The 11,419-nt window shown below is 35.8% G+C and overlaps 1 protein-coding gene across 1 annotated transcript; it reads right to left on the bottom strand.

Moving 5' to 3' along the window:
- Positions 1–5,059: 5,059 nt before the first annotated feature.
- Positions 5,060–8,425, bottom strand: LOC133813947 (uncharacterized). Its single transcript, XM_062246974.1, has 6 exons — positions 7,967–8,425; positions 7,711–7,864; positions 7,269–7,576; positions 6,501–7,194; positions 5,749–6,455; positions 5,060–5,350 (listed from the first exon to the last, which is right to left on the bottom strand). Exons 1-6 carry the CDS (start codon positions 8,423–8,425, stop codon positions 5,060–5,062), a joined length of 2,613 nt encoding a protein of 870 aa, XP_062102958.1.
- Positions 8,426–11,419: the final 2,994 nt, after the last annotated feature.

Here is an 11,419-nt window from a genome sequence, read left to right on the forward strand (position 1 = left end):
GGGGCTTGTTTCAACCCATACAAAGCTTTTTGCAATTTAAAAACATGATTAGGACAGTAAGGGTCCTCAAACCCTTTGGGTTTCTCCACATAAGCTTCTTCATTCAAAAATCCATTTAAAAAAAGCGGATTTGACATCCATGTGGAATAATTTAAAACCAAGAACACAAGAAATAGCTAGCAATAATCTTATAGATTCAAGTCTTGCAACAGAGGAAAATGTCTCATCAAAATCAATTCCTTCAACTTGAGTGTACCCGTGTGCAACTAGCCTAGCTTTATATCTTATTATGGTCTTGAATTCATCAGTTTTGTTTTTAAATATTATAACATTAGTATGACTCGGTCTAGGGACAAGGATCCATACCTCATTCCTTGTGAATTGATCTAGATCTTCTTGCATAGCATTAATCCATGATTCATCATTTAAGGCTTCCTTCATATTTTTTGGTTCCAATGTAGAAGTAAAACAAACAAATTGAACCAAGTTTACATACCTTTTTTGAGTGACCATACTCTCTTCAAGATTTCCCAAAATGAGATCAGAAGGGTGATTCCTTTTTACTCTGGTTGATGGTTCTTTTTGAACGAAGTCAAAAGAAATTACTGGATTTTCCTTCTCTGTTCGTTCAGTTTTTGTCGCGACAGAATCATTGTCAGATACATCATCAATAACTGTTGTCGCCTCTGAAGGTTTTGCTGTCAGATTTGACATCTCTTTATGTTGCTGAACATCAATGAACCTGTCAATTTCCTCCTCATGGGAGTCCTCAGAAAAATCTTTCAGACCATCAACAACCACATTATCAGATTCCATAACAGTTTGAGTTCTCATGTTATAAACACGATAGGCCCAACTATTGATGGAATATCCAAGAAAAACTCCCAAATCGCTTTTGGCATCAAATTTGCACTGATTCTCACGATCTCTAAGAATATAACACAGACACCCAAATACAAGAAAATAATTGACATTGGGTTTTCTACCTTTCCAGATCTCATAAGGAGTTTTATTTGTACCTAGACGCAGAAAAACACGATTAATTGTGTAACAAGCAGGTTAATTGCTTCAGCCCACAATTTTTTTGTGAGTTTTTTGCTATTCAGCATAACTCTGGCCATTTCCTGTAAGGTACGATTTTTCTGTTCCACTGCCCCCTTTTGTTATGGGTTTTGGGTGCAGAAAATTCATGCAAAGTTCCAAAAGATTTACAATATTCATCATAAACAGAATTTTCAAACTCCTTACCATGATCACATCGTATTCTTACAATTTTTCCAATGTTATAATTTTTTTCAACTCTTATTCTTGTAAAGAGGGTTTGAAAAGCTTCAAATGTATATGATTTTTCTCTTAAGAAATCTACCCAAGTAAATCTAGAAAAATCATCCCCACATAAAAAAATGTATCTCTTACCATTAATACTTTCAACCTGTATAGGATGCATGACATCCATATGCAATAATTCCAACACATTTGAAGTATTAATATCAGATAGTGCTTTATGAGAAATTTTCAACTGTTTTCCTAATTGACATGATTCACACTTACCAAGTGATTCTTTACCCAGCTTGGGTATACCTCAGATGAGACCTGCATTAGCAATCTTTTTCAAGTTTTTGAAATTTATATGTCCAAGTTTTTCATGCCACAAATCAGTATTATTAAAATTTGATGATGACGCATGACATGTGAATTTTTGTGTGAGTGTGTAACAATTATCCAAAGAATGAGAACCTTTAAGAACAATGTCACCACTTTGATTTACAGCATTATGCTCATCATGCGAAAAATTAACAAGAAAACCTTAGTCACAAATTTGGCTTATGTTAATTAAGTTGGCTTTCAGCCCATCAACAAGAATCATATTTTTCAGTTTTGGTAACCCTTCAATGTTTAGAGTACCTTTACCTAAAATATTTTCTGTCATTCCATCCCCGAATGTTACTACTCCACACTTCAAGGATTTGAAGTTGGTGAGTATGTTGGCATTACCTGTCATATGTCTAGACCAATCGATATCAAAGTACCATGAACTAGATGCATGTATTTTATGATAAGTAAATTTAGCCAAGCAAACAGAGTTATTTTTCTTGACCCATACTGTTTTTTATTTTGAATTTCTTTTGGTCAAGAATTGATTCATGCTACCAAAGTTTTTAACAAAATTCTTTTTAAACAGATTTAACAGAGAAAAACACTTAGGTCTTACGTGTCCTTTCATACCATAAAAATGACAAAATGGTTCAAATTGTCCAATGTTTTTCTTCAGAGAAATTTTCTTTTGTTGTAGATCTGTTGGAACAGATGACAACTGTGTGGTTTCCAAAGAGTTACTTGTTCGTGCAAAACAGTTAGTTGTCACAACAATTGGATAATTCATGGATTATACAAAAACCATTTTTCTTGAAGATTCAGATCCCTTAGATCTTATTCCTGTAATCACCACCCTTTTTTCCTGCAGAGAGAATATCGTCCAAAATTCCAGATCTTGGATTAAGCATTTTGACACCTTTTTGCATAAGATCAATTTCTTTACTCAAATAATTAATTTCATCATTTTTGGAAGCAATAATCATCTCAAGTTCTTTAATTTTTTCAATAGATTTTTTATTATTGCTAGCCATAAATCGATTCTCAAAGCAAACTTTCAGCCATTGATCATACATCATTTTATAAGACTTTTTCAATGACTCCTCATCTAAGTCAAAATCATCAAAGTCAATATCAGATTTTTCATTATTCTGAACATAATTATTAAGGCAAAACAAATCCTTGGAATCAACTAAGAAAAAACCAAACCTTTGTGAACAGAGATTAAGGCAACACTATTTTCTTCTTCATCACTCTATTCAGAGTCTTGATCACTCCAAGTGGTTGCCATGACTTTCTTTTTCTTTAAGGCATTTGCACACTCAGATTGAATGTGTCCAAATCCTTCACATTCCCTACACCGAATACCTTTTTTATTAGTTTCAAAGGGTTTAGAAAAGTTACCTTTTGGGTTTTTGGATATGACCTTTTTTGTTTCCCAATTTCTTTATGTACTTTTGAAATTTTTTTGTTAACAAATCCATCTCATCATCTGAACTTTCCTTCTTTTCTCTAGAAGATTTTAAGGCAGTAGATTTCTCCTTGATTTCTTCTGTTTTATCTTTTTGTCTAATTTGTTGGTTTAGTTCAAAAGTTTGGAGTGAACCCATCAATTCTTCTTCTTTTATTTTGTTCAGATCTTTTGCTTCTTCAATTGTAGTTAGCTTAGTCTGAAATATGTCAGGGAGAACTCTAACAATTTTTTGAACCAAAACATTCTCTTCAAGTTTCTCACCAAGAGCAAAATATTCGTTAGCAATATCTGACAATTTCTCATAAAATTCAGTGAGGGTTTCATTTTCAAATTTTGTTGTGAGCATAACAAGCCTAGAACGCTTGACATCAGCAGTTCCTTCAAAATGAGTTTGAAGGATTTGCCAACCATCTTTGGCCGAAACTCATGAAGAAATAAATTTAATGTAACCTTCACCAACACCATTAAAAATAACATGTAACACTTTATTATTGTAATAAGACAGTTTATCTTCAACATCAATCCAATCAAGTTCAGATTTTACCTTAGTTACATCATTGTTTTCTACTGGAGGGGTCCAAGCACTCAAAACAACTCTCCAAGCCTTTCTATCTTGAGATTTGATGAAGGCTCTCATTCTAACTTTCCAATATGGATAGTTAGAATCATTGAGTAAAGGGGGCGAGTTATAGAGCCTCCTTCTGTGAAAAAAGACATTGCAAGAACAAGATGAACAGATGGAATAAGCCAAGATCACACTAAAAAATGAGTTACCCGCTCTGATACCAATTGAAATTCCATTTTTAGTAATTACAAAATTAATTAAACCATGTGAATTAATTAAGGTGCGGAATGGTAATTAAATGTTGAAACATATTTTAGTTCTGTCGGGACAGAATCCGAACTTTTCACGACAGAAACTAAACACAATAAAAAGACAGTGCAAAAACAATAAAGAACACAACGAATTTTTACAGGGTTCAGAAAACCCTTTCAGATAACCTACTCTTTGGGGCCACGCCCAGAGAATAAAACCAATTAATAAAGAATCACAAGTACAAAATATTGACTTAAACAAAACAAGACTCCCTCTTGAGATTTGCCGCAACTTTGTTGTACTTCTCTTCACTAATCTGATCTTGATTGAAATGCCCAACCACTTGAACTCCATTCAATGGCCAGTGAGTGCTTGCATCCTCCCGACGCAAGGCTTGTAAAAATCCTCTCCCGAAGACTATAAAAGTTGTGTTCAAATTACAATGTGTATTCACTCATGCACGTGGTACGAACTCACCACAAAAAACTAAACACTCATTTTTCTACAAGATCACGTGAATACTATGATCTTGAATACAAATAAGGAACTCTCACAAATATTACAATACACTCACAGATTATGCACCAACGAGTTCACTTTTTCTCAATGCCTTGGAAGCCTATTTATAGAGTCCATTTCGTGCTCATAAAGGCTGAGAAAGAATCTCCTAATAAAAGCACGAATATTTTAAAGATATTCTTGATTGATGAAGAATTGCATTTTTTAGAAGATTCAAATCTAACAGATGCGAATTTGGTTGGGACAGCTAATGCCTGTGTCAGATCAAATTTCTCAAGATAGAAATAATGATTAATTACATCAAAGATCCAATTTCCTAAATTTTATTATCTTGAGCAGCACGAAAAAATAAAGACAAATATTCTAGAAATAATTTTGAGTAAGTACAGAATATTTGCTTTATATAAACAAGATACAACTTCCATTTATAATCATACTGTGATAAAATTAACCTAAATAAGGAATCTTAATATTTCGAAAATCACAATAATGGGAAAGTGATATTTTGAAAATTACAATAAAGGGAAAGTAAAAATTATCTTTCTTTTTTTTTGGGAAATCAGAAAAATGTATTCCAACAAAACCATTTACAAAACTAACAACACCTTAACTCAAAGGCCTGCACAAGACTATACAATCAGATCAAGTAAGAAAAACTATAATTTCTCAAACCATTCTATATCTTGCTTGCCAAGATGCTTAGGCCAAACAAATATAACTCTATTTTTAACAGTTTCAGTTATCCTTTTTACAATTAAATCAATTCTAGCTACTTTTAAGGACCAAAAGGCATCATTTCTGGCTTGCCAAACATGATACACCAGGGAAGCAAGGCAAGCAGCAAAGCAGAGCTTCTTGAACTTGCTTATCTTAGCACGAGCAATCCACCTAACTAGCTGCTGCAGTGAAACAGTTTTAGCTTGCCAATGGAGCCAGCTTTTGACTTCCTGCAAACACATTTTGCTAAAAGTACACTCAAAGAACAAATGGGCAGCAGATTCCTCCTCAATTCCACACAAAAGACAAGTACAGTCCTGCACTATACTAAACTTGAACAGCCTGCTCTAGTTTTTAGACGATCTTGGACAGCCAGCCAAAAAATAAACCTGTGTTTGGGAATGTTATATCTACTCCAAACCTCCTTACTCCAGTAATATCTATCAACTTCTGGCCAAATAAGCTCATATCCCTATTTTATCCTGTAAGACCCTACCGAGAACTGATGCTCATCAACCAAAGTTTTAAGATTATCCTTGACAACAACTACTTTCTTCCAGTACTAGCTACTCTGCAAAGGGGTAGAGTAATCCCACCAAATCTGATCTTTTATGTACACATAATTTACCCACTTAACCCACAGGTCATCCTTCTTAGATGAAATTTCCCAGACATACTTCCCAAGCACTGCTTTATTCCAGGCCAGAATATTTTGGAAGCCTAGCCCTCTAGCCTTTTTAGATCTACAAATTTTCTCCCAAGCAATCCCTCCCGGACTTGAAATAATTGATGTCCCGTGCCACAGGAAAGCCCGACAAATAGCATTGATATCCTTCAGAATTCTTTTCGGGATAAGAAATAATTGACTCCAATATGAGTGAATAGAAATGAGAACCGAGTTAATAAGAGTGGTCCTCCCAGCAAAAGACAGATTTCTAGTGCTCCACCGTCTTATACACCCAGTCATTTTCTCAAGGAGAACCGAATACTCCTTGGAAGAAATTTTTTTAGCACAAATTGGCACTCCCAAGTATCTGAAAGGCAAGGAGCTTCGCTGAAAACCAGAGGCATCAAACAGACGCTGAACCTCATTTTCCTCCATGCCTCCACAATAAATGGCTGATTTCGCTTCACTTGGGAATAAACCCGAGGTCTTGGAAAATAACTTCAATCCTTGCAACATGAAATAGACCGATTTGAAGTCGCCATTGCAGAATAATAATACATCATCAGCAAAGCTAAGGTGGTTCAACATAAGTTCCTCACAACGATCATGGAATCTAAAATCAGTTCTCTTCCTAATCTTTCCCATAATTCGAGACAAGTATTCCATGCCTAAGACAAATAAAAGAGGGGACAAGGGATCACCTTGTCACAGACCTCTTTTGGAGTCAAAGAAACCATGCAACTCACCATTAAACATCAAAGAAAACTTAGGAGTTCGAACACAGTTCATAATAAGTTGAACAAACTCACCAGGAAACTGAAACGCATCCAACATTTCTTCTATGAATCCCCATTCTATGGTGTCATAAGCCTTCCTGAGATCAAGTTTTATCATACAACTAGGTTTGCAGCTCTTCCTACCATAATGACGCACAAGGTCTTGACATATCATAATATTGTGTGCAATAAATCTACCATGAACAAATCCACCTTGATTCTTAGCAATCAACTCTGGCAATACATGCTTTAAATGAGTACAGATTAATTTTGTGGCCACCTTGTAAATCACATTGCAGCATGCAATAGGTCTATAATCACTGACATTATCTAGGCACTTACTCTTAGGAATAAGAGTAAGGGTAGTAGCATTAATTTCCTTTAATATCCTGCCTGTGTGGAGAAAAGACAGCACTGCCTCACTAAAATCAGCCCTAACATTATCCCAATAATCTTGGAAAAAATAGCTACAATACCCATCCGGACCAGGAGCTTTTATACCAGGAATAGAAAACACTACTTTCTTTAAATCTTCCATAGAAAATTGCTCCAGTAATAATCGAGCTTGAAAATCACTCACAACTGGCCCATGTCTAACCACAGTCTTGTTAACTGGAATTCTGTTTTCCAGCTTGCACCCCAACAAAGTTTGATAATAAGAGAGAAAAACATAAGAAACGTCTTCTGGCTTGTCTACCCAAACACCTTTTTCAGTCTTAACCGAGTAAATTCTATTTTAAGCTCTTCTATCCCGAAGGCTAGCATGAAAAAACTCTGTATTCTCATCTCCTTCTTGAAGCCATTTGACCTTTGCTTTTTGATGAAGAAAGGAGCAATACAATTTTTGTATCTCTGAAAATATTTTTTCCTAGCCTTTGATTCTTTAGTTATCAACAGCTCATTAAGCAAATCTCCTTTTAATTGGTCCTGGCACTCTTTGAGATCCTGTAAAGCCTTGATATGTGCCGAATGAAGCTCATTAAACCCCTTTCTATTCAGTTCCTTAAGTAAACCTTTAAATCGTTTCAATTTCATAACAACTCGGAACATTGGGGTTCCAACACCATCTCATTCCAATCTTGCTTAACCTGCTCAAAAAAACCAGGTGCAGAGCTCTACATTTTAAAGTACCGAAAATGTTTCTTACCCTTCCCCACATCAGGGTAAACAGACAACATGGCAGGGCAATAATCAAACATGCCTTCATTCAAGAAACCAACTTCAGCTGCTGTATACCAATCTAGCCACCTCTGATTTGCCATAACTCTATCAATTTTAGAGTATATTCTATCATCTCCTTGCTGTTTGTTAGTCCAAGTAAAGAAAATGCCAGTGTACTTGACATCCTCCAAATTACACTTCTCTATACAATGCTAAAAAGCCACCGACTTACTATACTTTACTTTCACCCCAATCCTCTCTTCCTTATGTAGAATATCATTGAAATCTCCAAACACCAGCCAAGGCTCTTGAGTGACACATTCAGACAGCTCCTCCCACAACCCAACTCGCCCTTCCTCCTCATTAAAACCATACACAAATGAGACATAAAAACCATTTCCTTTATCAAATGGTCTAACCAAAAGATGAATTAATTGGCTAGAACATTTAATAATAGAAACCGAAAACATAGTGGGATTCCAAGCCACCACAATACGACCTCCATTATTCCACGCATTATTCAAAGTGAAACACCAACTCGAGAACATATGAAGGTACAAAGCTCCCAATTTATGAGCCTTGACCCTTGTTTCCAGGAGCCCAATCAACCTAACCTTATAATAGGAGATTAACTTCTTAACCTCACTCTGTTTATGATGGGTATTGAGACCCCTCACATTCGAAGACATAATTCTATCCATTGGATAGAGGAGGTACTCCCCCTCCTCCACTAATAGCCTCTTCCATTAAATCCTTTGAGCATTCCCCTTTCTATTTCTCTAAAACTTGAAAGCTATTGCTAGTAGCAGTCATAATGTTCAAGCCTATATTTTTATGTTTCCTTCCCTTTGAAACAACTTGGAAACCTTCATCATCTACCTCAATTTGCTTTCCTTGTTCTTTCCCAGCTGCTTTGGCCTCCCTTGCTTTCACAACCCATTCCTGCTTTTTACCCTCCTTCCTGCGGCAATCAATAGCTTTGTGTCCCATACCTTTACAATGACTGCAATAAGCAGGAACCCACTCATAATGCACACTAACAGAGACATTAAACCCCAACTCATTCTCAAACAAAATCATCTCAGGAAAATCCTGATTGATTGAAACCTCAATTAGAATTCTTGCAAAGTTCAGCTTCTCTCGATTCTTAGTAATTTGATCCACCATCAAAGGCTTGCCCAATTGACTAACAAACTTGAATAGTGAACGTTCACCCCAGTACTTCAAATCTAAATCAGTTAGCTGAATCAATGTAGGAACCTTGCACACATTTTCCTTCTTAAAATCAGAATTAGGATCCCATGGCTTGAGGATAACTGGTTTCTTATCAAAGAAAACATATCCTCCTTCCAGCACTGCATCTCTATTTTCAAGTGAATCAAACCGAATGATGAAAACTCCAGGAGAGAGTACACCCACCTTATCAACTCCTCTAGTACGCCATACCCTTCTAGCAAAACCTTCCATAACAGACAAAGGGGGATTCGCTCCCAACACATAGCCAACTAGAGAGGAATTCCAAAAATTAACCTCCTCTTCAATATCCTCTAACTCTATCTTAATCCCCTATTTCCCCTCAGAAACCATCTCAGAATTACCAAATTTAACACTCAGATTTTGAACTACAGACCCAGATTTGAGCACAGGAGGAGTTGGACACTTACCTTCACTAACTTCCTTTGCACAACGATGCAATGTAGAAATGAATTTTGAAAAGTTCTGCCTGATATCATCTTGCCTTTGCAAGCTCGCCAATGTCGCCTACGGAGAAAGCACCAGATCTGCATTTTCCTGTATCATCGGCAACGGAGAAGGAGGTTCCGTCTCATTCCCCAGTTCTCCATCAGAGAAAACAATATTCTCCACACCGAGCACCTCAGCCATTGACTTCGTTTTTTTGACCACATCCGACGAGGAAGGCCCTCGCTTCTTCTTCTTCTTCCCTGTTGACTTCACCAGAACCTTACCCTTCTTCACCATGGCACCAGCTCAAAGAGCTGAGAGAGAGCAAGCTCTGAGTTTGTGTGTTCCACCTTTGTAAAAATTATCTTTTAAATAAAAAGATATTTATGTAACTCTCTAGGTAAAGTTGTGACAGTTGTAACCAAAAGGATAAGAGAATTGGATCCTATTCTAATGGAAGGAAAAACGCTCCTACTGGCAGCAAAGTTGGCTCACTCTCATACATACTCTGCAGTGCTATTCCAAAGTGATAGTCTTTTGGTTGTGGCAGCTCTCAACAAACATAATATCGAAGAAGTGGTTTGCCTAGAGGAGGGGAAGAGGAAGTTCAATTCTCTATGCAACAAGCTACATCACTGGGAGATTGTTAAGGTACCCCGTGAAAGCAACTTTGTAGCACACAACTTTGCTAATAAATATGCTCACATCTACCGAATTGAAGGGAAGATGGACTGGAAGAATTGTGACAATTTGTTGCTCAAAAACCATAAGGCCTGGCATCCACCATGAGGAAGTCATTTCTCCTTTGTTTTTTGGCCTACTAGTGTTTTGTCTAGTGGTTTTGTTGTCTGTCTACTATTGTTTTAGTTATTGTGTTGCGGTTGGCTGGTAATTTCTTTTTGACTAGCTAGCCTTGTTCTAACATTTTAGTTATCTTTTGTTAGTTTTCTTAGCCGTCGTACCCTTCGTAGAGCATGCTTGTTCTGCCTGCTTTGTGGTCTTTATGTGTTGTTTCTATGTTGTTAGTGGGGACTGCTTGTTTCGTAGTTTCTCTGGTGTAACTCTTGCTCTTAATCAATTGATTTTGTGTTGCCTTGCTTTAAGCAAGGCTCACTTTAGCCAAAAAAAAAAGGAAGAGAGTGTCGATTGAAAGACAGAGAGAGAACCTGGTAAATTGAAAAGAGGGTGAAAGAGTACTAGGCAAACTGAAAGAAAATGGTAAATACTCATTTGGTACCCTGTGTTTTATCGAAATACATATTATGGTATTCTATATTTTTAATAATGTTGATTAAATTACAGGGTACCAGATGAGCATTATAAAATATATAAGATAATAAGTTTGTATTTCGATAAAATAGATAGTACCAAATGGTTATATACCAAAAAAAAGAATAAACGAAAGAAAGTGTATTTTTTAGGAGAAAAATATTTATTGAGTTGTAATAATTTCATTGGTTGGAAGGGACATGGAAAAATGTACGCTCTCCTAACCAATATTTATTTATTAATATTATTAATTGTTTTGTTACTTATTATTATTTATGGAGATAAATAAGGTAATGTGCATGCATGAATTGGAACATGTGAGATTAAGAGTTCTATATATACCACGAACTCCGTTTTACATAGCCAATATCTTAATTATATAATACAATTTTTTTCAAAAAAATAAAAATAAAAAACTTGCTCATTAATACAATAATATATATTAAGGGAGTTACGCGATACTCTCCTAATACTTATTAAATATAAATAACTAGACCAATATTAAATTACTAGAATAACAAATTTATGCGACCTACGTGTGTGGCAGGAAACTAGTGGTAAAATTTAGTAATTCTAATGTTATGGGACCTCACGCCTTAATTATTTATAATAGAATAATATTGTGGAGGCCTTGACGCCAATAAAAAGACGACTTTGAAGAAGAGCATTGCATTCGATCAGTTGCATTTGCTTCTATATACTCAATATTCACACCGAAGCAATACACAGCAAAGGGATCATAT

Source organism: Humulus lupulus, chromosome 2, assembly GCF_963169125.1.
Source record: "Humulus lupulus chromosome 2, drHumLupu1.1, whole genome shotgun sequence".
Lineage (NCBI taxonomy): Eukaryota > Viridiplantae > Streptophyta > Magnoliopsida > Rosales > Cannabaceae > Humulus > Humulus lupulus.